The 25594-nt window shown below is 46.0% G+C and overlaps 1 protein-coding gene across 3 annotated transcripts; it reads right to left on the bottom strand.

Annotated features, from left to right (window-relative positions):
- Positions 1 to 1908: 1908 nt before the first annotated feature.
- Positions 1909 to 23669, bottom strand: LOC149355509 (uncharacterized). 3 transcript variants are annotated; one of them, XM_089583820.1, is made up of 6 exons: positions 19912 to 23669; positions 18938 to 19019; positions 18292 to 18366; positions 13911 to 14041; positions 5854 to 5962; positions 1909 to 1976 (listed from the first exon to the last, which is right to left on the bottom strand). In XM_089583820.1, the coding sequence occupies exons 1-6, from the start codon at positions 19925 to 19927 to the stop codon at positions 1931 to 1933; spliced, it is 459 nt and encodes a 152-aa protein (XP_089439946.1). In that variant the 5' UTR covers positions 19928 to 23669; the 3' UTR covers positions 1909 to 1930. The 3 variants fall into 3 exon arrangements, with proteins under 3 accessions (XP_089439946.1, XP_089439948.1, XP_089439947.1); XM_089583822.1 differs by having other exon boundaries at positions 1909 to 1981; positions 19912 to 23668; XM_089583821.1 differs by having other exon boundaries at positions 18938 to 19016; positions 19912 to 23668.
- Between the last annotated feature and the right edge of the window lie 1925 nt (positions 23670 to 25594).

Raw genomic sequence — 25594 nt, 5'->3', positions numbered from 1 at the left:
ACTGGCGCCGCTCGTGAATAACAAATGAGATCATTTTCATTGATGTGATCAATCGTCGAACATGCTTCTGAATAAAGCAGTTCAGCACCGAGTATTTGTGGTATGGAAGAAAACGGATCTACCACGACCGGGAAGCGCCAGTTCTCCGGCTATCAAGTGTTTCATCGCAATCATCCGGTCTTCTTGCAGTGATCATGCTGTGTAAACAAGCATAGTTACAATCCGCGCATCAGAAAGAGAATATTTAACATAGCTTGCGTTTTATGCCATACAAACGATAAAGCCCGACCCACATGGAGCGGTTTTCTCGCGGAAAACCTGCGTACGGCCGCCCGGCGGCGGCCGCTTGGCCGCTGGCGGCCGTTCGCCGCCGACCAAGCAGTGCTAGATACGTTCGCCCGGCGGTCAGCCGCTCACCGGAAGCGGCGAATGCGAGCTGTCAGCGCGGACCAATGAGGGCGCTCTCTTCCCGCATCTAGCTTCCGCCCGCGCGCGGCGACAAACATGGCGGCGCCTTTCGAAGCCGGACCCCTCGCTTTGGACTGAATTCTCGTTGTTGCTGCCTTTTTCACTGCGTTCACTGGCCGTAAATGGAGCACCGGTCTTTCGCTTCGTCTCGCCTTGCCTATAATCAAACTTATAAGTGATAAATTTGCCTTATTTTTTTATTTAGAGTGACGATTCTACCACTTCTAGGCTTAAGAGGAGAGCCGGTTTGTTTACAATAATGGTTCCTGTGCCGAGAACCAGATGGCGCTACTATAGGCTGAGTCTATTCTTGCGTCTCTGCTAGCAGCAGCTGCCGGTGGCTCGGCGCGCAGGGTCAAACCGAGTGGGGGTGGAGTGGAGAGGGCAGATAGCATACGCTGAACTAAAAGGTGAGAATGCGCCCTCCAATAAACAATGGCTTTAGAGTAAGCTTACAAATCTTTTGTTTTTGTCGGCAGCGGTTTGGCGGCAGCCGCCCGTTTTCCGCCTCTTGTGGTGCGGCACAGCGGCGGTGCGTCCGCGTTCCGCCGCGCCGCTCAAAATCCGCAGCGCAAGTTCGCTCCATGTGGGTCGCCAACAGGTATGCAGACAACGGTGGTACTGCAGTGCAGTCGACATTTGTGTATTCCCGCTGAAATTTCACGCGCACGCTATAAATGCTGAATGACGAGTCATTAACTTGAAGCAGTAAATTAGCGACAACGCAAGCAGTGTGCTAAAACAAGAGAAGAAACAAGTCAGCAGCAGATGTCGAAATCAAGAGGGCCAAAGCAGTTGCGGGACGCGACTCTGAGGCAAGATAACGGCCACCGCCAAGGACAGGGGCGGTCTCTGTTCGCATTTCATAAGCATTTGAAACCGTCGAATGTCGGCCGGACGCCGAAGAGCCTCGGAGTGCTCAACTTTCCGCGAAGATATCTTTTTCTCATTTTCCGTAAAGCTCTGTCGACTCGAATGGCGATCGGTTCGACGGGATTTCAAGCAGCCGTGTAGCACGCATTGGGCATGGCAACCCAGTCAAAACGCACTACAGGAATTTACGACAGAAAACTTCTGTAGTCTGTCGTATTTTGGGCATGTAGTATTTCTGTAGTCTGTCCTCTGTAGTCTGTAGTGTCGTACTTCTGTAGTCTGTCTTCTGTAGTGTAGTATTTCTGTAGTCTGTCTTCTGTAGTGTAGTATTTCTGTAGTCTTTCTGTAGTGTAGTATTTCTGTAGTCTGTCTTCTGTAGTGACGTAATTCTGTAGTGTCGTATCTCTGTAGTCTGCCTTCTGTAGTGCATTTGTGTAGTGTGTTGTATTCCTGTAGTCATTACCAAGTACGCTTTATTTGTCAATTAATATGCAGCTACAGAGCAGCAGTCTGACTCTGAACATTCGATGCATTCCTGCAGTACAGCCAGGTATAAAAACGCCTCACTTGGAGCAAATCGACTATTTATTTACATATATACAGAATTTTTCTTCAGCAGGTCTCTCTTGTTCAGACTGTCCTAGGTGAAGAAAAAGAACAGTGATATATATAGTATGCATACACAACAAATGCATGCAAATGTTACAAAAGTCATACAGTGGAATCTTGATTATGCATTCCCCTTTCATGCAACGATCCACATTTAACATCAAATTGGCACGGGCCCGACGTAAACCCATAGGAATAATGCATTAAAGCCTCAATTATACAACTGAAGAATATGCACACGCCGCTTCATACGATGGCTGGCGGGAACCGTCCGGAATGGGAGAGACATTGGCATGCAGAGCACTTTACTGACAGAAGTGACGTCAACCAAGCTGTTTCCAGATAGAAATCAAGATGCAGACGTGCATGCAACGTGTGACCAAGTGCATCATGGCCTGTAATGACTGTTCTGCCAACGGCTCAGAATGAGTCCGTGCATGCAACCCGCATCTATCAGTGCGAGGCGGTCCGCCTGGCCCGTTTTTCCGCGCGCTTCACTTACGAAGACGTTGCGGGAATAAAAACTGCACGTTCATACCACCATAAAGTTATTGTAGAGGCGGTAAAAAGAGTAGACATTTCTGTGATCGCTGGTGGCTAGTTCAAAAGCGCTTCTCGCTACACCTTGAGTAAAGCACATGTTAGGCCTACAACACCAAGCAAGCGGTGTACTGTCAGCCGGCAGAACGCACATCACTGCAGAAATCGTGCCAAAGGTGGACATTGCGCTTTCTTTTTTCCTTTAAGATACGAATTCTTAGTACAACATGAACTGGTGGGCGAGTTGGTCTGACATATCTTAGTGAAGCAGCGCAACGGCACAAGGCCAAGGGAAGAAGGGGACAAACAGCACTGAACTGACAACAAATGTTTATTCCGGATGCTAACAGCATATATATACTCTTTTGCACCTTAGAAAAAACAAAGAAACAGAGAGCAGCAGAAAGTATCAATCCCAGTCATTGTGCGCATGCAGCTGTATCGCGTGTACATCGATCATTTGAAATCAGGAAGTTGTGCTCTTTCACCGAGATGGCAACGGAAGGAGTGCTGATACAATTCACACCCAGCTTCATGATCTCAGATGCCTCAATAATCTCTCGTGTAAGTGTTTGGTAACAACTTGGCTGTTTTTGAATTCTGGGTAACATGAACAGTCACGACAGTGAGTACCTATGTGGCGGGCCGCGTTCTTGACATTGTTTGCGTGCTCTTCAAGTTTTTCATTAAGACACCGGCCAGTTTGGCCGATGTATGACCCACCACACTTCAACGGGACTGAGTACACCACGTTGTCTTGGCATGGCACATACTTCATCCTGTGGTTTTTCTTGCAATTATGACCAGATTCCGATCTTTTATCCGGGCGATTAACTCTCGCACACAAGCCACTCAGTCTGACAGGAGCCGAAAAAACAACATCTACTCCTGCCTTTTTGCCTATTCTCTTCAAATTGTGGGACACAACATGAACATAAGGTATTACTGCCAGATTTTTTTGCTTGGAATGGGGGACAGCTTTGCCCTCCTTCAGCTTTTTCAATATCCCTTCTGCTACTGATGCCAGAATATGAAGGGGGTATTTTGCGTCTGTTAGCCTATCAACCTGATTGGAGAAACTAAATTCAAACTTGTGTGGGCAGGATTTTTGCATGGCATTTTGAAAGCATGACGCCACAATGCCTCTTTTAACAAGCTTCGAATGGGCTGAGCTGTATGGAAGTAAGGGCTTTTTACCCCTAGGATCAAATGCCCAGCATACATGGAAATCAGTAAAATATAAGGTCAGATCAAGGAACTTAAAGCGATCATTCACAGCCACTTCATGCGTAATTTCCAGCGGCGAAAGCACTTCACAGAATATCGCGCACAGGTCATTCACTTCTGCAGCGAAGCTAGCCGGGTCACAATCTAGTAAAATTAGGTAATCATCTACATATCGCAACACTCTTGCAAGTGTTGAGCTCATGAGTGATTGTTCGAGTGCCCTGTCAAGCTTAGCAAGGAACATGTCACTTAGCAATGGAGCGATGCAAGATCCTATGCAGATCCCATTCTTTTGAATAAAAACAGTTCAAAAGAATGGGATCTGCATAGGATCTTGCATCGCTCCATTGCTAAGTGACATGTTCCTTGCTAAGCTTGACAGGGCACTCGAACAATCACTCATGAGCTCAACACTTGCAAGAGTGTTCCGATATGTAGATGATTACCTAATTTTACTAGATTGTGACCCGGCTAGCTTCGCTGCGGAAGTGAATGACCTGTGCGCGATATTCTGTGAAGTGCTTTCGCCGCTGGAAATTACGCATGAAGTGGCTGTGAATGATCGCTTTAAGTTCCTTGATCTGACCTTATATTTTACTGATTTCCATGTATGCTGGGCATTTGATCCTAGGGGTAAAAAGCCCTTACTTCCATACAGCTCAGCCCATTCGAAGCTTGTTAAAAGAGGCATTGTGGCGTCATGCTTTCAAAATGCCATGCAAAAATCCTGCCCACACAAGTTTGAATTTAGTTTCTCCAATCAGGTTGATAGGCTAACAGACGCAAAATACCCCCTTCATATTCTGGCATCAGTAGCAGAAGGGATATTGAAAAAGCTGAAGGAGGGCAAAGCTGTCCCCCATTCCAAGCAAAAAAATCTGGCAGTAATACCTTATGTTCATGTTGTGTCCCACAATTTGAAGAGAATAGGCAAAAAGGCAGGAGTAGATGTTGTTTTTTCGGCTCCTGTCAGACTGAGTGGCTTGTGTGCGAGAGTTAATCGCCCGGATAAAAGATCGGAATCTGGTCATAATTGCAAGAAAAACCACAGGATGAAGTATGTGCCATGCCAAGACAACGTGGTGTACTCAGTCCCGTTGAAGTGTGGTGGGTCATACATCGGCCAAACTGGCCGGTGTCTTAATGAAAGACTTAAAGAGCACGCAAACAATGTCAAGAACACGGCCCGCCACATAGGTACTCACTGTCGTGACTGTTCATGTTACCCAGAATTCAAAAACAGCCAAGTTGTTACCAAACACAAGGATAAGCTTACACGAGAGATTATTGAGGCATCTGAGATCATGAAGCTGGGTGCGAATTGTATCAGCACTCCTTCCGTTGCCATCTCGGTGAAAGAGCACAACTTCCCGATTTCAAATGATCGATGTACACGCGATACAGCTGCATGCGCATAATGACTGGGATTGATACTTTCTGCTGCTCTCTGTTTCTTTGTTTTTTCTAAGGTGCAAAAGAGTATATATATGCTGTTAGCATCCGGAATAAACATTTGTTGTCAGTTCAGCGCTGTTTTTGTCCCCTTCTTCCCTTGGCCTTGTGCCGTTGCGCTGCTTCACTAAGAGATTCTTAGTACAGATACTGCAACCTGCTTCTGCGTAGTGACAGCGGTTTTAGAGAAAGTTTGAACAGAAAGACATGTCGCTGGCATGGCCGTATACTGTGCACTGCACATCTCCGAAGGGTTGTAGTAGTCATATTCCTGGCGCGTCGTTCATATTTTTTCGAGATTCATCCGACAGCTACTTAATGTGCAGCAACAGAGCGCTCGCCTGCCTTGTCTAAAGCCGCCTCTTCCACGCTGAAAAGCCTGGCTGTGTGCGGTCTCAGAACAGTCTGCTAATGTGGTCCATAAGTGCTGTTAACAGTCTGGTTCATAAATATAATCTTCTGTGCGTCATCTCAGTAGCAGACTATCCTTAAGCAGAACTTGGGTAAAGCAGTATCTCACTATAGTAGGCAAATTCCAGTGCGATTTGCAGGTTATTCCAGTGCCTAAGTGTACCATACAGACAGTTAGGAAATACAGTCAAGTTACGAGTTTTGTAAGCACATGAGCTTACCCAATCTATTCATGCATATAACAAGAGACTATTGGCTTGAACAGATATTTACCGCCGCAGGCCACAGCACTTCTGTGCCAGGTAGCGCGTCACCTTCTTGTGGTACTTTTGGAGATCCTCAGCCGAGCAACCCTTCAACTTCAAATAGTGCCAGAAGGAATCTGCACAGATGGGGTAATAAGTAATGTTAGTGTGGTTGAATATAAAAAATGAGCAGATCGAATAATGAGCATTAATACACCTAACATAGGTTGTCAGTTCGAATCCGTGCTGCAAGAAAGGCTCTAACTTAACTAGTAAGTTTATGCTGCACGACAGGCTGAATCGTATGACACCATCTGGTACATTCATGCCAAACGGTTCACCCACTAATTTTACAGGAATGTCGTGACTAAGCAGCCAGACTTTAATGCCTGCCAGACAGATATACATATACTGATCGATATAGTTTAGTTTCGAGCTGTGGTGCTCGAGCATCACACTGCCACCTGCTATTATTTTATTCCATTATCTAACCACCTCGGCTCCCATGGCAACTACTGGGATACACTGCTGCATTGGAGGCTGCCAACTTGGGTTCTATCCGTGGAATCAGCACAACTCAGGCTCAAAACGCAACCAGGCTGAGAACGCAACGCAATGCTCTAAAATTACTACCTCGGGCTAATAGCTCTGGGAGCAAAGCTTCACACACTGGTGCATAATATTATACTTCAGATACATCCAGCAAAGCAGTAGAGAGAAAAGCCCTTTGATGAATAACAAAATTTAGCTGGAGTTTAAAAACCCACTTGCACTCTGCGTAGGTTTGGGACTTGGGGGAAAAAGAGAGGTGCAGGAAATTGCAAAGGTTTTCAAGCAATTTCAACAAAATTTCAAAAATTATACAGCCCCTGAATTAGGGATGGCATACATCAAAGTGGTGACAAATGGAGTGACAAAGTTCCTTACACAGTGTGTGCACTGATGAGGAATGAGGAGGATTTGGTGTTTAACTGGAAGATTAACAGCAAATAAAGTTTATTGCGCATATCTGCTGCCTATGAAAGGCTAACCGCCGAATTCAGAAGTGCGCCTCAACTCGATACTCCGTCTCCACTCTGTGGAGTGGAGAAAACAACTGCTCTTCCATTTGATGGGCAGTTAGGATTGAAGAATGCCACTCGGCATTTCTTCAGACAAGGAGCTGCTCTAGAGACCTTCTTCCAACTGCCGTCCCTCGAGGAAGCATGAAAGGCAAATGATGATGAGAATAAGGCGAAAAATTGCCTTTGGCTACAAAAAAGCATGGCATGGCTATTATGTGTCTGTTTTATCACGCTGCACCACCTTAAGAACACAAAGAACCTCACCGTTTATTAGCCTAGTAAAACATCTTTTGCAAGCTGCCTGACGAAAGCAACAGAGAAAAACTACCGGAAACGCTTGCACATCTGGCAACCTTTGCCACCAATGATGTAGCGTCTATGTAGGCATTTACGAATGGTGTAAAAACTGCCGTTCGTCAACTTGTGGGAGGCTGCAGGCCAGCGGCGAAGCTGAGAAGTACCAAAATGGGTTTGGATTTATGGGGTTTAATGTCCCAAGTGACTCAGGCTATGAGGGATGCCATAGTGAAGGGCTCTGATAATTTCATCCACATGGGGTTCTTTCACGTGCACTGACATCGCACAGTACACAAGCTTCCAGCATTTTGTCTCCATCAGAATGCGACTGCCGCGGCCAGGATCGATCCTGTGTCTTTGAAGTCAACAGCTGAGCACCGCAACCCCTGAGACTGCTTCATCATCAAATTATGCATTACATAAATGACACTGCATCACAGAAAAGGACTAACAGTCATGGCCAAACTGTAGTTACAGCCAAAAGTTGGCACCGTGACCCTGCTCCCCACATCCAAAAGCTTAGACAGCTTCAGCCAACACACAGGAATCAGATTGTCTCCCAAACCCCATGACACTGCCTCCCAAAGAAGGTGGCAGCCAATAAGTGGGCAACAAAAAAGTAAACTGTGGGTAACAACTTGAACGTCTTGCATCACGCTACAAGGTGATGTGAAATTTGAGGAAAGGCCCCAAGAAGCACATAATTTTTAGATTTTCAGAGCACTCTTAGCCCTTTAAATGCCAAATGTTTTCCTAAAAAACATGCCAGAAATTTTAAGGAATCAATTTTTTTGTGTACATTATTCTTGAAGCCACTTCATTGCATACACATGGGTAGCTGCAGAGCAGTCAGCTCAATGCACCGATTGTGGTTGACAGCACTCAGACATACAGACAAGGGACAGAAACAAAAAAGATGATGGCACAGGCACTGAACTTAAAACTTTTCCCAGAACTGCCGACATACTGCATAAATACCCACACCACAGGCACCAACACGCAGCGATTTATGCACTCGTGGTAACAAGAAGTGGTATGAGAAGTAGTGGAAAAACAACAAAAGCTAGAAGCAAAAACCAGAGGACACAGCACAGGATAAAACCAGAACAAGGTGAGAGAAAAATTTATAAGCAAGTCATTTTTAAAAGACTGCCAACAGTGGATAGGTTTGACCGAAAGAATATTTAAGAACTGGTCTGATAAAATGGAACTAAAAAACCTTATACACAAACACAGACCAAGCCCAGTGAAAAAAAAAATGAAGGAGAAATGGCAAGAAAAAACACGCAATAGAAGCAAAATGGCGATTGGGTAAGCAAACGAGAATTAAGCAACAAGCGAAGGTGAAGTGTGCTAAAAATTAAAAGGATAAAAGGGGAATAAAAACGCGCATGAGCCACAAAGGTGAAGCCAACAATTAAGATGGTTAAAAGTGGAAGATGACGTACAGTGAAGCCGAGAGATAAAATATAAAAAAGTGAAATTCAATAACCAGTATGAAGGCAAAAATCAAGGAAAAACACCAAAAGAGGGAAGTTGGCAGAAGAGGCAAGGCATGTAACACACATGTAGAACCAGGGCTAGATCAAGTACGTCCACAAAGAAAGGCAATCCTCCGAGTGAAACCAAGCGTGTTCTTTACATTCACCCCGGAGCCTGAAAATCTCTGCGGCTTCCACCATTGCATTGCGTCAGCTTATTACGGGGCTCTATTAACACAGTGGCTTTCTCGAACTTTGGGCAGCATGGCTTTTTTGCGTCCCATTATCAGCAGTGGACTTGCAGGTACCTAAGAGATGTACCCGATAAATCAGTGTAATGCTCTCTTAGCCTTCCATTGATGCCAATGTATACCTTGCAGCAAGAAAAAGGGATTGAGAAAGCACTTCTTGTGCATGCCACTAAGGGTTTCTGTGCAATGCAGTGCAGCCTGTTTCTTTTTTCTTTTTCATTGACGATCCTAGAGAGGTGTGATAGGTGATGGGGGGGGGGGCGGCAGCAAAAAAAGCATCTACTCTATCTCTCGAATTTTCTAAAGGTAAATTTCACAGAACCTTAAGAAAATCGGAGAGAAAGCAGGAGTAGACATTGCCTTTTCTGACCCCCTAGCACCTATTGCAGTTGCGGAATCCTAAATGAAAAAAAAAGACGCTGCACCACGCAGCACAGAAAACCCTTAGCGCCATGCGCGGAGGGCATTTAATCAATCCTTTTGTCTTGCGGCAAGGTATACATTGGCATCAATGAAAGGATAAGGGAGCATAAGATTGATTTATCGGGTACATTTCTCGGGAATCTGCCAGTCGGAAAGAGCAAAACCACAAAACTATCACACAGAGGCAGGTGACAACACAAGGCCGTACTGACAACTGAAAATTTATTGAACAGCAGTGCTTATATAGACAAGTCACGTGTGTAATCTGCAAACAATCGTAAAGAGGCAAAAAAATTCAATGGCAACCATAGAGCTGAGCAAATATGACAATCACCTGCTCAAAAACGAAACAAAAACAACCGGGGGAAACACAGACAGAAACGCTAATTTTCCTTAAAAATGAACACAGTAGGCGTGCTGACACACTTATCTGGCTCTGACCTCAAGATGGCAACAGCCTCGACAATTTCTCTTTCCAACTGCTTCTTTCTTCATCCAATAATCTGTGTGCAGTTCAGTTTGGGATAGCAGTCTACAATGAGACAGTGAGTGGGACGGCAAATGCCTCCGGGTCTACTCAAGGAACACGCATACTCTTGCAAACAAATGTGTAAACATCTACCACTTTGGACGATATAAAACTGGCCACAGGTGAGGGGAATCTCGTACAACATGCCCGTTGGCGGTACTTTTTGAATGCCTCATGCCATGTGCAACGGGGGTGGTGTACACGATTCCTCTCAGCTGTGGTCGATTTTATACCGGCCAAATTGGTAGATGGTGAAACACTCCCTTGCAAGAGTATTAGCATTCCTTGGGTAGGCCCGGACGACCTTGCCTGCCTGTCCACTGTCCCAGTTGTAAAGACTTAACCTAAACTGAACTGCACACTATTATTGGATGAATAAAGGGCCAGTTGGAAAGAAATTCTCAAGGCTGTTGCCATCCTGAGGTCGAAGCCAGATAGGTGGGATAGCACGCCTTCTGTGTCCATTTTTCAGAAAGAATTGGAATTTGTTTCCCTCCCTAGGTTGTTTTTGCAATGATTGTTTGCAGATTACATGCGCAACTGATCCATATGAGCACTCATTTCTTCAATAAATGTTCAGTTGTCGTACCGCCTTGTGTTTTGCCTGCCTTTGTCCCATTCTGTTTTGCGGTTTTTCTAACGATTTCCAACCAACTGGCCTACAAGCACGTCCTAAATCTGCAAGTCCATTGCCAAAACTGTGACCGAAAAAAGCCATGCCACCCATGTTCGAAAAAGTGCCATTGTGTTAAAAAAGCACCAGAATAAGCCGACATGAACTGGTGGGAGCCGCCGGGATTCTGAGGCTCGAGGATTAATGGGCAAGAACACCCTCAGAAAAAAAGATTGCCTTTCTTCAGGATGTTTGACCTAGCCCTGGTTTTAAAAACATCTTGCATGCCTTGACTTTTCTGCCAACTCCTCTATTTTCGCGTTTTTGTTTGCTTTTATCTTTAATACTAATTGAATTTCACATTTTGATATTTTATAATTTAACAAAACTTCTGTTTGGGCTAGATGGTGCATAGCTATAAATGAAATGAAATTTAAGTGCACACGAAAAACGCACACAAGAGGAGATACACACAGGACAGGCGCTAACTTCATCTGATTTATTCGCAGGTAAGAGAGCGAAAATATATACATAAAACGAGGCATGCGCAGTAAAGAAACAGATCCTCATATCACAATGCGTGCTCAAGGTATCTGTATTCTGCCTGCAAAAGATTAACTGATGTATCACTCACACAGTCATGCCCCCTCTTCCTGATGTGAAATGCTTCTAATAATTCACGTGCCGTCTTATCACCGCTCCTGCCAAGAATCTTTATCTCCTTCAGCTGCGGCTCGGCTCTGCAGTTCGCACAATGGTCAGCCAAATGTGTCCCTCCACCCCTTAATGCCCGCAAATGTTCCCCCGCCCGGTCATTGACACACCGCCCAGTCTGGCCTATGTAAGCCCTACCGCAGGTCAAAGGTATCTCGTAAACGACACCGGAACAGCAGTCGACATACTTCTTTGAGTGCTTCTTCCTGCAGCCACTCTTCTTTTCCGTGCACGAAATGCGTGAGCAAAGGTGGGCAAGTTTCTTCGGTGCGGAGAACACCACAGGAACGCCGTGTCGGCTTGCCACCTTCTTCACATGATGGGCAACCTTGTGGATATACGGAACCACTACTGGTTTAAACGAGTTCCTTTCTAGTACGTTCGCTTTGGCGAACATGACCTGCTTGGTTTTTCGAAGAAGGGCCTCGGCCACAGAAACAATGACCGCGCCGACATAGGTACATAGGCACGTCCTCAGTAGGTACCTGCAGAAACACCTAGGCTCTCTACAGGTCCATGACCCCTTTACTGTAAAAAACTCGCTGCAGGTTGTACAGTTTCTCGAGGGTAATTCTGCAGTTGGGTATATGTTCTCGGTAGATGTGGAAGATCTGTTTTATTCTGTGCCCCACGATGTTTTGTTCGGTGATGTTAGGAGCGCGATAGAAGAAAGCGGAGAGGTGGAGTTCCAGAACTCATGCGGTCTTACAGTGGACAATTTTATGCGCGTTCTTGAGTTTTATTTAGGTGTCACTTTTATCTCTTTTGAGAATAAATTTTATCGTCAGAGACAAGGGATCTGCATTGGGTCCTGCGTAGCCCCTGTGCTTTGTAACCTGTTTTTAGCTTTTATTGACCGCGCCCTTGAGCAAAGCTTTAATGGGAAGGGAGTGCTGAAAGTTTTTAGGTACGTAGACGATTTTCTTATTGTTTTGAAAAAACTAAACAACATTTCTTACACCGAAGCAGTTGGCAGCATCCTGGAGAGCTTTCAGCAGAACGGGAGGGGATTGAGATTTACGCACGAACTCCCTTTACAAGGTTCGTTGCAGTTTTTAGATGTCAATTTTACTATAGGAGTTGATCATGTTTGTTGGGAGTACGCTCCGAGGGCACAGAAAGAGCTTTTACCTTTTGATTCCGCTCATTCCAAAACAGTTAAGAGGTCTATTGCCGGCCTATGCCTGGGGTCTGCTCTCTCGAAGTCGTGCCCGCGTGCTATGCAGTGTAGCTTTAATAAGCAAGTACGCCGGCTACTTATGGCTGGGTTCCCCTGCGCGGTCATTGTTTCTGTGGCCGAGGCCCTTCTTCGAAAAACCAAGCAGGTCATGTTCGCCAAAGCGAACGTACTAGAAAGGAACTCGTTTAAACCAGTAGTGGTTCCGTATATCCACAAGGTTGCCCATCATGTGAAGAAGGTGGCAAGCCGACACGGCGTTCCTGTGGTGTTCTCCGCACCGAAGAAACTTGCCTACCTTTGCTCACGCATTTCATGCACGGAAAAGAAGAGTGGCTGCAGGAAGAAGCACTCAAAGAAGTATGTCGACTGCTGTTCCGGTGTCGTTTACGAGATACCTTTGACCTGCGGTAGGGCTTACATAGGCCAGACTGGGCGGTGTGTCAATGACCGGGCGGGGGAACATTTGCGGGCATTAAGGGGTGGAGGGACACATTTGGCTGACCATTGTGCGAACTGCAGAGCCGAGCCGCGGCTGAAGGAGATAAAGATTCTTGGCAGGAGCGGTGATAAGACGGCACGTGAATTATTAGAAGCATTTCACATCAGGAAGAGGGGGCATGACTGTGTGAGTGATACATCAGTTAATCTTTTGCAGGCAGAATACAGATACCTTGAGCACGCATTGTGATATGACGATCTGTTTCTTTACTGCGCATGCCTCGTTTTATGTATATATTTTCGCTCTCTTACCTGCGAATAAATCAGATGAAGTTAGCGCCTGTCCTGTGTGTATCTCCTCTTGTGTGCGTTTTTCGTGTGCGCTTAAATTTCATTTCATTTATTGATATTTTATCTCTCGTTTTTACAGTAGCTCATCTTCCTCCTGTAGCCATGTTAATTCTTGGCTTCACCTTTGTTGCTCATGTGCATTTATTCCCCTTTTATTCTTTCAGTTTTTTAGCTCACTTCACCTTTGTAGACCAATTCTTGTTTGCTTGCCCAATCACCATTTTCTTTTCACGGCATGTTTTTTCTTGCCATTTTACTTTTATTTCACTGCCCTTGATCTGTGTTTGCGTGTAGTGTTTTAGTTCCGTGTTATCAGACCAGTACTTGAAAATTTTGGTCAAACCGTTCCACTGTTTCACGTGCTGGTGGTCTTAAAAATGACTTGCTTAAAACTATTCCTTCAACCTTGTTATGGTTTCATCCTTCCCTGCTCTATAGTCTTGGTTTCTGTTTCTAGTTTGTGTTGTTTTCCCACTATTGGCCATATCACTTATTGTTGCCACGAGTGCATAAAATTGCCACCTGTTGGCGCCTGTGTTTTGGTTATATATGCAGTGTTTCGGTGATTCTGGAATAAATCTGTAGTCAGCACCTGTGCCCTCACATTTTTTCTTTCTGACCCCAGTCTGTGTTTCTAAGCTCTGTCAACCACAAAGGATCAGACCAACTAGACCGACAGCTTGTCCTATTCAAGCTCAATGCGTACTTTTCAAAGAAATGCTATGGCGAAAACACTGTACTTACAGTAAAGCCTGCTTGACTGAGCGAATACCACTGGCAATTCGCAAATTCCCAGCCTGCTCCTGATTGCTGGCTCAAGCCGCACGCAACTTTGTGGCTTGCACGACTTCCACGCAACTCTTGGTCCCTTGAAACTGAAACATAGAGGGATGAGTGAGAGATATCAGATTTGATATGCTTGTATTGCTGCAATGACTAAGAAAAAACGATATTTTCCATAAGAACAATTATTATTTCACACTAGCTTCGCAGAGTAAACCTCGTTTATCACGACCTCGTTAACACTGACATACTGCACAGTCCCAGCCTGACTGCATCTAGTTCTATGGTGTCATATGCTTGTTAGCTATGAGCCCTTGGCCTTGCACCGGTTAATACAGACAACCACGGAATGGGCAATCAGCTCCGACCTTTTGAGTCATAGATACTCACAAGCTCAGTGGTCCCAGGGGTTCTAGAAATATTGGCAGGGCGACACAGTAACAAGCATTCCGCACCACTTGCTCTCGCTTCATTGCAAAAAAACTCTCACAGCAGACCTGTCCTCCATTTTGCAGTGTGAAAATAATCAAATTCAAAGCATGCACACAAAATGTGGACCTCTCTTCGAACAGAGCTTCAGAAATACGGGTATAATTATTGTAATTAAACCTACCTGCAGTTTTCAATTTATCCTAAAATTTTATGCAACTCGACAAGCAATAAGCATTAAAAAGGAATTAAAATAGCCAGCACTGTTTAAACAATATAGCTACGAAGAAATACGAGACGTATCCACTACTCTCCAGTGGTTCTTTAGCTTCATGCATTATCAATCTACACTTTCTTACAGGCACATTTGCACGTGAAACTTGGGTTTAACCCAATCTTGATGAATCTTTCTGGAATGCAACAATCAGGAGAAACCAGTTTTACTCAAAAACAAAGGGCCCTATACAATGCATCACAAGGCCGGCTAGGCGCACTCAAGACTACAGCCCCTTCCACAAGTCTCCAATTTGCCTGTCCTCTACAAGTTGCAGGATCCCTGTCCACTGCTTGTCGAATTTCGCTATCCCGCCTTGCTAGTTCTCCCACTGCCCTTCTCAAACTCTTGGAATTCTGTTGCTCTAGCAGATCATCAGCTATTGTATTATTTTTTGTTTTAGCACTACACACTCCATGCCAACAATGCTGGATAATGTACTTTAAATAGGTTTGTAGAGCGTGCAAGTGGCTTGCAGCTTGACGAATAGGTGAGAAAAAAACGCGGAGCCTGACAAATAGGTGTGAAAAAAACGTGGGTTATTTGGAAGAAATGGGCTTGGGCAGGAGATGTAATGCAAAGGCAAGATAACCAGTGGTCCTTAAGAGTGATAGAGTGGATTCCAAGAGAAGGCAAACGTAGCAGGGGGCAGCAGAAAGTTAGGCGGGCGGATGAGATTAAGAAGTTTGTGGGGATACGGTGGCCACAACTGGCGAAGGACAGGGTTAATTGGAGAGACATGGGAGAGGCCTCTGCCCTGCATTGGGTGTTAGACTGATGATGATGACAACCTGGTGAATTTGCCTCGCAACAACCGCTGCAGCCTGATATTTTGTAGAGCAGCACAATGGCCTTCATTTTTTGAGTGGTGAAGTATTCAAATAGCATTTTGTTTCAACCATGAGTGTAAAGGGAAGACATTTTATGTTGCACAAAATGAAGGAATTACATGCATACTGGGCTTTGGAAGAATGCCCTGTGGACATTACAAAACACTGCCATCCTTGCTTTATCTCTGCCAGGTAACAAAATTCATTATTCTCCAAATACTTTGGACAAAGACAAGCTGCCGTGCACTCATTCGAGCTCAGTGGACTTTCCCTCAAACCAATCTTCAGTAAATAATATCAGGATTAGGCAAAAGTAACTGTAGTGTATTTCAGTGAGTCAGTGCCTTTTACAGAAAGTTTTGGAAACAGAAAAGTTTATGAGCTTTGTGAGCACATGATTGCCCAATCTATTTACATAGTCAAATGGGAAATTTGCCTTCCTATTCAATTTATGCACATTCAAACAATATTTACCGCTGTAGGCCACATCAGTTCTGTACCAGGTAGCACATGCCAAAAAAAAGCCTTGATAGCGTAATAAGTAATGTGTGGTTGACTATAGAACTTAAAATCTAGACCATATCTCTTGGATCTAATCTTGACATATTTCTGCATAATACTATACTGCAGATACAAAAAGCAAAACAATAGAGAGAGACAGAGAAACTTTGCTAATGAAATGAACAAAATATTTACTTAAAATCACTGACCTGTTACTCAGCATGAGGGAGGAAATAAGAGGGAAAGACGAAGGAAAACAGGTGCAGAAAATTGTTAACGTTTAGAAAATAATAAATTTAAACAATTTTTGGAAATGATGTATTCATTACTTTACTTGGTTTTAAAGGGTTTAATGCCACAAAGCGGCGCAGGCTATACAGGGCGCTATTGTAGAGGACTGGAAAATTCTTTAGGTGTGCTGACATCACACGGTACCTGGGCCTCTAGCATTTCGTCTCCATTGAAATGAGACTAGTACAGCTGGAATCAAAACTGGCTGGAATCGAACCTGCCTCTTCCGGGTCAGCAGCCAAGCACAATAACCACTCAGCCACCATGACGGCTCCCATTTGGGGTGACATGCATCAATGTGGTGACTGACGGGGCTGACAAAGTTCACTTCAGAGAGGGTGTGCATTGATGAGGTTATATAGTTCAATTCTCCCTGTGCCACATAATTAGACAGGTAAAAATTTATTATGAGCATATGCTGCCTATGGCAGGCCAAGAGATGTAAGACACAAAGCATATGTCCATAAAATGAAAGCAAGAACAGCACAATTTCCTGCTGTGAGTAACCGCTCCACTATCCAAAAGGATAGCCAGCTTCTTTAAAAAATGTATGTCCTGCCTATGTCCATTTATGATTCCCGCTCAGATTTTAATTCGCATTTATTTCCAACCAACTCAGTTCTCTCCCAATCTCTTATCATTAACCCTATGATTTTCCTGAGTGGTTCACCGCACTGTTCTCAATTTTAAGCCCTTTGTAAAGTACCCCACTTTTCCCGACAGCTTAGCAAAGGCAAAGCAGTTTAAAATTTCTTTTTGAGCATACTGCAAGGTGCTGCTCGTAGCTTCTGAGTGCATGCCTAAGGCAATAAACCCCTTTCTTATTCTCCCAACCATTTCTTTCAAATGCTCTATATCTGTGCATGACCTGGCCGAGGTGTATTCTGTTTCGACTTCCAGTACCTTACTGCATTTCATAAAAAGGCCTCTTTCCTGATTATTAAGTATTGATTTAGCTCTCATTTTCACACTGAGTATTGATGTCCTCAATCATTTGCAAGAATTCATCACTTATACTACAACTCACCATTAATACTACAATAACATGAAATCAAATATAACTGAGCGGTTCTCCATGAGTCTTCGCATTTCCTGAACCAACCTGCTGCTATGCAGAGAGGGTCACCTCGTCTAGCATCATCACATCTTGTTCAGGGTATGTGGGTTGTGCAAAGTAAACAACAGTTGATTTCAGGTCACTGCAGTCAAAGCTACAAAGTAGCTGGTGCAATGAAATGTTAGTTCTAAGAAGGTCTGCTCGTTTTTTTTTATGCAGGCCCAAGTGAACACAGGCTAAACTGCATGCTGTTTGATGTCAGTGCAGGATAAAGATCCCCAGGTGGCCAAAATTATTCTGCAGCCCTCTGCTACGGCACCTCTTTTCTTCTTTAACTCCCTCCTTTATCCCTTCCCTTGCATCATTGTTCAGGTGCCTATCAAGATGTGAGACAGTTACTCTGTCACTTCCTTGGCTCAAAAACCAATTTAAAATTTTTCAAGGATACTGTCAAGAACGTAGAGGTACAAACTGTACAGTATAACCACATGCCACAGCAATAAACCAGCAATACATCTGCGCTGACAGGAGCTTGACCAAGTACGCTGCAAGGATGCTATGCCACACAAGATTTGGTGTTATCATACAATGTTACTTTACTGACTGACATTTCAATGTACAAGCACTAAATACCATTAAAGTATTATTGTACAGCACAACGTTTTTAAAAGATAAACGAACATTTTGGCCCTTTTAGAGGACACACATGCATAAAAGGCAACAGGTGTGGAATAGTCACTGCACCTGAAGCAGGCTCAACTTTATAATAACAGCGCAGTGTCAAGAGCTACATGTGCGGCTATATTTCGTACAAATTTGCAGTTCATGTAATAAGCTGAGGTACTGCTGTAAAGTGCATGTAGAGTTCTGCATGCATTTTTAAACACAGCAGTGAGCCTATGTTGAAAATATTTTTCAAAACAGGCAGGTAAGGTATGCGTAACTGAAAAAGATAATTACCATGAATGGCTTGGAGGGATGGCACAGCTGAAGGCAGGAAGCACGCATGGCCCAGCAGATGCTGGCAGCTGGCAACTGCAGATAAATACGTCCCAACCAACAGCTGTCAGTGCCAGTGACAATGTCATGAATGACGACAAAACAAACTGTCGACTGCTTCAGAAACTAAAATGAGGTATTAATATAGGAACACAAAAAGCAATGAGGTGGCCCATGACAAAATAAATAAGGAGATTGTATGTGAAACACCCATACACATTCTTTGAGTACATTTACATGACTGTCATAACCACATTGAAAGATGAGCTGGCTGGAATACCGCTTTATTCTTATGCATGATGAAAAGAGCCCAACTATTCGAATATAGCATGCGCAGGCTTTAGTTAATTACTATTAGGGTGCCTTGCACCAGCGTCTAATGTATTCTTAAATTGAACATAGCACCCAGTCGACCAGTTTACCTTGCATAAATGAGAAGAGAAAATGCAAAAGACATGCATTCAATACCAAGGAGCCCGATATCTCACGTCACAACTGAGCATGATACGAAAATTAGTAGTGCATTTAACAAATTCCACACAAATAAAAACAGCAAAACATTTGTCGAGTGGTAATGCAAGTAGGGGCAAGAGCAAAAAAAAAATACCGAAGAACACTGGTGAGTGAGGTGCAGGGAGGTCTGTGGGTAGGGTTCCGTGCCTGGGAACAGTTCCGAGCGCGGAGAACTGCTGCCGGCAGTCAACCAAGAATAAATAAGAGAAAGTGAAAATGAATAACAAACCATCACCAATTGCGAACGACCTGAAAGCGGGCCGCATAAGCGAGGCATACAGCAAAAAGCTTGAAATCCCAAATAAGTGTGCAGTTGCATCCCCAACAGTTCAGTGCCCTGAAGGAGAGGAAGCATGGACGCCTACAGTTCAGGGAAGACACAAGAACGACCTAACTGACATAATATTGCCAAATTCTGTTCCAATGGGGAAGCACAGATAAAAAGTTTACAAATGACTAGTACATATGCGCCAGCCTTCCACATGCGATCACTGTCTTCAAAATAATTTGCATGACGAATATTAAGAAGTAAGCACTGATCCGATGAGCACCAACACCGAGCAAAACCATCCGTCGTCTGTTCGCAGTTCGCCTAGCGCGAGTGCTTCATCGCGCAGCACTGCCGCTCATAATAATCTTCTAAATAGCACAAATCCATCCGATGGGTACCAGCCGCGAGCAAAATCACCCGTTGTCAGTTCCCTCGCCTGTTCTCAGCTGTCCACGCAAAAGCGCTCTCACCCGCGGCACTGATCGTCGTCTTCTACGCAGTACAAATCCATGCCAGTTGAATGTAGTAAACATTGTAGTTTTTCGCAGCGCTAGCAAGCGACCGCATAACTCTGCTGTGATCTCTGGTGGCATTTTTATTTACCACGGCACCTGAGTACTAAACGCAGACTATGAAGCAAGACTTGTCACGCAGGCTATACGTCCGTTCTTTTCAGGCAACGCATTATAGCTGAGGCAACCGCACGCAGACTGCCTCCACTGCCATCCCTATATAGCCGCACACTAATAACGCGTGTGAATACAGATCAGTAATAGAGAAGCGGTGACGGTACTCACCAATCATGCAGCTCATCCAGGCTTAGTAAAACCGCGCCGTCGTCTTCATTGCCTTTCCAGATGACAAGACGTCGTAGCGCTGCCTTTCTTCACGGCTTTGCCCGTCCAAACTCACCGATGTTGACTGGGCGTAATACTCGTCGTTGGCTTCCAAAACACACTTCTGTTCTTCACACATGTCCGCCGCACAAGCACTCAAACAATGCCATGAAAATCCAAATAACACAAAACGTGAGGCAACGCACGCACTGACATGGCGCCGGCGTCAGCGGCTCTGCCCTTGTTTTTGCGTCGTTGAAAAACTGCAACTCAAATGCGCTTTTTTACTACTAATATTTGAATTATGTTCAGAAGAAAAATATTTCAATTGTTTTAAATTTATTTTTTTATTAAGTGCGAACACTAAAGCGCTTTTAAATACTTTTGTAGAAGCTGCGATCCTGTGATCCCATCACCCAGGGTGCCCCGGATGTTCTAGCAGACGATGGAGCAGACGACGGCGCAGACGACGCTGTTGACGGAATGAAATTTCGTTTGCTGCCAGCTAAAATCTCTTAATTGCGACAAAACGGGCAAAGAAATGCACCGTACCTCAAGCTGGTGCATATCAAGGGTATGTTGGACGTGAGCGGTAGGACTGAGAGCAGCTGCGATGCATTACTTTGACTGACGCGGGCATGCTCGACGGAGATTTACACGAAACTGAGGGCTTAACTGTGACCCGTACAAGCGGATAACTTTGATATCAACTGCTTTGCGAAACTACGCCGATAGTTGCGTCACACTTTAGCTGATATGCAACAGCGGCTCGCACTCGCCGCATCTTGCTCGCGTGTACTTTCACAATTGAGCAAGAGCCCACATGGAAGCCGATAGAAGCAACTGTGTTTTCGAGTTCAGATTGTTCCGCGAAATACGAGCAGCTTGTTTTAGCACGCACTCGAATTGTAGTTCTCAGCCAGTGCGTCACGAGCGGTGACGATGGCCTCGATGACGAGCGTAAGAATCACCTTAAGGTGGCCGCAACGAAGCCGGTTTCCCAAGCGTATACAGTGAAAGCTCGTTAATTCGACCCCCGTTAATTCGGAAAATCGGATAATTCGACGCGCGCGCGAGGTCCCTACAATTATACATAGGAGTCTATGGGGCGAAACTCTCGTTAATTCGAACAAATTTTGCCGTGCGTCGGTTAATTCGACTTCACTCCGCAGCCCGCCAAGCCGGTTTGCCGAGAGCAAAAAGAAAAAAAAAACTGCCATGAGCGGCGCTACTGTACGGCTGATAGGCCATCCGTATGGTCATATTATCATCCATCCATCCATCCGAGGAAGCGAGTTAGCGGCGGCCGAAGCGGCTGGCGTCTTTTTTTTGTGCTTTGTTGTGTCGCAGCAGTCGCTACGATCGCGGTTATTTACGGCGCCTTTTTTGGTAAATGCGCGCTTTGTCAGCGTGTTTACTGCGCTGCTTGTTGTTGCTGTTTTGTTGCGACTGAGAGAAGGGTGAAAGGAAATTGCAAGGGATTGCCTACTGGCTCAGCCGAGCCACCACCGCTGCCATGTGCAGATAGAGGAGAGTTAAAAGATCAGAGGAAAGATAAAGAGAAAAGATAAGACGCGCGTCCCAGCAACAACGCCGTCCCCGCGAACGCTGGCTGAAAAAACAGATAAGCGGGGAGCCGCGCTCCCTTCACCTCCTCCCCACCTCCTCCCCGCGCTGCTTTCGGGTGGGTAGCGCGCAGGGCCTGCGCGCCTCGCCTTTGTGTCCTGTCAGCTGACCGAGGATGAAATAATTAAAGTGACAGGCGCTGACAACGACGACGATTTACGATTGTGAGCAGTTGTCCCAAATGCCGAAGTGCACGGTGAAAGGAGCCGCAGAAGCCTTGTCTGTGCGGGAGGACTTCTGTGAACAAATCCCTGACGGCGCGTGTGCCGCGGAGCACCTGGCAGCTGTTAGAGCTATCGTAGTCGCTCAAATTCGCTCGAAAAAGCAGACGGTGATTACAGATTTCCTTGCCAAATAAAGGTATACGTCCTGTTGCGGCAAACATTGTTTTTTGTTGTTCATTCGAAAATTCGACATTCGGATAATTCGACAATTTTTCGCGGTCCCATCAGTGTCGAATTAACGAGCTTTTACTGTATGTGAGCTAAAAGTTGTTTACCTGTGCTGCAAACGTGGGCTCAGTCGCAGTCCAGCCGCTAGCTGCTCAGTTTTCCAGCCTTGCGAGCCCAAGTCGCTGGCTGCTGAGCATTGCGGGAGCTGAGCTTTCAGAAATGACACTGCCCGCGAGCGCGCCGGGCGACAAGTTTGCACTGCTCCCTGGATGTCGTATTCGTCGCTAAGCCTGGCAGGTTTCATATCGATGCCAGAGCTGAGAGTGCTTTCGAACTGGCTAGCGCTGAGGTGCTACTCTCTTCACTGTACGTTGTACTGTGAACCATGTCTCGTAGTGAAATAAAGATATGCGCGGTTTCCGCGCTAACGGTGACGTCGAGGACGAGTTTAATAAACGCTGTAAGGCAGCAGATATTCGATGCATATATGTGTGCTAAATTTGTTCACCTATGCTGCATGCAAACGTGAGAATAAAGTCTCGCTCAGTCGCAGGACAGACGCTCGCTGCTCGATTTTCCAGCCTTGCCTGCTCAGTTCGCGAGCTACTGAGCCAATCATTGAGCGAGCCGAGCTTTCGGCAACGACGCCGCCCGCGGGCGCGCCGGCCGACGAACTGCGCGCTGCTCTCTAGCTACCCTTGTCGTCGCTAAGCTTAGCCGATTGCACATCGACGCCTAAGCTGAGTGCGATTCGGAACTGGCTAGCACTGAGGTGCTACCCTCGCCACCATTTTACTGTGAGCCCCGCGTCATAGTGAAATAAGCTCGGTTTCCGCGACCCCTTCAGGAGCAGAGCTAGCAGAAGCCAGGCGAGCTGCAATGGGCAGCAGAAGCGGCTGTGGGAGAAAATTTGTTTTGCTGTTACCGCTTCTACCAACAACTCGATATTGGCTAACGATACTCTATCCCAGAGCTTAGTAAATAGACGTGAACAAACAATACCAGTGAATTTTTCTGACGCCGGCTTCCAGGCTGGCAGGCCGGTCCCGAGAAGAGCGCCCTTACGCTTGCATGGCAGTGGCGCACGTCAAAACCGCCCCGACATTCTACTCTTCGCTCAGGTTGTCGTAGCACACTGTTAATAGCGAGGGACCAGAACACTTTAGTGGACCGAGCGTGAGGGACCAGAACACTCTAGAGGACGAGGCGCGAGGGCGCAGGAGACTGAACCAAAGCGCGCGATCGACTGACGTCAGTCCCAAGACTTCTCATTTCACGTGAGAATCAAACGAGCAGGCGAGCTGCAGGTCACTCTTGTAGGTGTGAGGAAGTGTCGTGGAGCTGCTGCCCGATCGCAAGCGACTGCTGGCCGCATGACCTTTGCTATTGCGAGTGTGAATGGACATTAAACGCACGTTTACAGTAGGGAGTCACAGAGTTCGCGCGAGTTAATTAAGCCCCTTGGTCACGGAGGGGGAGCCCCGAACTAATACATCCTCATGGGGAAGTCACTCACTGACCGAATTCTTGCGGCGCGACTTCATGTCGCAGAACTCGCCACCCAATCCTTGGCGTCGCGGGGTAACGCCACGTCGACTGGCAAATATTCGGGTTCTTGCTCCTCCGGGAAATTACAGCGCAGGCGCGACGCAACGGTCCACGCGCGCGCCCTTTCTAGGCGTCCGTGTTCAAACACGCTCATGGCTGTACTAGGCCTTAGGATTCGTACGCTGTCTCTATATTTAGCGAGATGGTTGTGTCACTGTCATGAAATTTTCAATGGAAGCAATGAACGGAGTCGTACGTAAGAATATATATATATTTTTTCATATTTTATGATGATCTTGCAGCATGCGCGGCTAAAAACTGAAACGTGGAAACTTGATATGGGAGTCGCCTTGATCATTTATACAGGCAACAGGTCATGCGTGCGTAACATACATGCTGCCTTTGTGATAGCAGGACGATTACTGCGAGTAATCTTCCAGCTTTTTCGCCATCAGGTTACTCTCATTACGTGACGTTAAGCGACGCGTATATGTGACCTTAGTCTTTTCTCCGCATGTGGTAGTGGGTACAGTATGTTGCGAGACGCACAGGTCACAGCAGCCACGAGTACATTGACCTTCAGTAGCGCTATTCGTCATGCTCGCGCCGGATGGAATGAAGACGCTCGCGTGGCTCGCAGCATGCGCAAGCACTGCCTCATTCACAGGCACCGCTAGCATTCTCGCTGGTGCATATGCTTTCTCTTGAGCATGGTCTTCTTTCGCTCACACTGTCATGTGCGAACTGAAGGGAAGATTGATTGCGAGCGGCGCCTCTCATCCCCGCCAATTTTCGTGCGGCCGGTAGCTAGGTAGGGAAGCGAGTTGCAAACTTGAGTCGCGTTTGTGAATTAACACTTCATTTAATTCCCTCGATGATCGTCGCCAATCGATCAAAGCAAGTCGCATCGTCTTCGTGGCTCGCCAAAGTGCAAGCGATTTAACACGAAATTGGTGAATGTCCGCCTATCACTATCCCACGATGGCGCTACAGAAATTCGAGATTTCTGTAGAAAACCACAATTACCATCGACTGCAACCTCTAACACGACACTTGCCTCCACAGATATTTGTCCCAAGACAGAACCCACGACAGATATTTGTCCCAAGACAGAACCCACGACAGGTATCTGTCGCAAGACAGACCCACGACAGGTATCTGTCGCAAGACAGATACCTCGACAGGCTGTAGTGTCGCGCGACTGAACCCGCGACAGGCAACTCTGTCGAGGCACGCAGGCCCTGTCGCGCGGCACGACCCTCCCTGAAGCACGACAGCACCTACGACAGAAACCTGTCGCGCGACAAATCCTGCGACAGGCACCTTCTGCACACTACAAAATACAGGAATGATGACTGTCGTGCGACAGAACCCACTACAAACACTTTTGTCGCGAGAAAGAACCCACGACACGAGCCCCTGTCGCACGACACAATGCACTACAAGAGAGCTTGTCGCGCGACACAAAATTTTGTCGCGCGACAGATACGCGACAAAAAATTCTGTCGTGCGTTTTGATCGGGAAGGAAAATATTAGCGATAACGTCAAGGGGAACGATTAGAGTATTACAGAACAAACTGGTGTCATCCATATCTTAGCACTAACAAAATGCGGAAAAATGAGCTTAGGGTGGCCAAGTAACGAGCCGAACAAAGGTCGGCGTTCAGAGTGGCAGAGTGGACTCCAAGGGCAGCGAGTCACAGTCAAAGCTTATGGAATGTCTAATGAGCAGATGTGACAAAAATCAAGGGTAGCCTGACCCTTCCCGACTCAATTCAACAACAGCTAATCGGCGGTCGATGGGAGGGTTCTTTCTCTTGTAAAATTGATCACGGATGACGATGATGACGATCCCCGTCTTCAACTTTGGAGTGAAAAGCAGGGTGCCGAACCGGAATTTTTTTCGGGTTCGGTTCGGGTTCGGGTTCACGCCTTTCGGGTTCAGTTCCGGGTTCGGCTCCAGAGGGCCATTCCGTTCCGGTTCGAACCGGTTCGGACCGTCCCGAACCGGTTCAAACGGGTTCAGGACAAAAAAAAAATTAAAACGCAGATGAGTTTCAGACAACCTCGCTATGCG

Source organism: Amblyomma mixtum, chromosome 3 (assembly GCF_055824585.1).
Source record: "Amblyomma mixtum isolate Tamu chromosome 3, ASM5582458v1, whole genome shotgun sequence".
NCBI classification, from domain to species: Eukaryota; Metazoa; Arthropoda; class Arachnida; order Ixodida; family Ixodidae; genus Amblyomma; species Amblyomma mixtum.
Note: the sequence above shows the minus strand (reverse complement) of the source record. Positions and strands in the feature narration are given on the sequence as shown.

What these genes read in the sequence shown, in the direction of transcription:
- LOC149355509 (XM_089583820.1), bottom strand. An exon ending in ATCCCTCCAAGCCATTCATG is followed by an intron (nt 14,042 to 18,291) that starts GTAATTATCTTT and finishes TCTATGTTTCAG; the next exon opens with TTTCAAGGGACCAAGAGTTG. An exon ending in AAGTGCTGTGGCCTGCGGCG is followed by an intron (nt 1,977 to 5,853) that starts GTAAATATCTGT and finishes CACCTAGGACAG; the next exon opens with TCTGAACAAGAGAGACCTGC.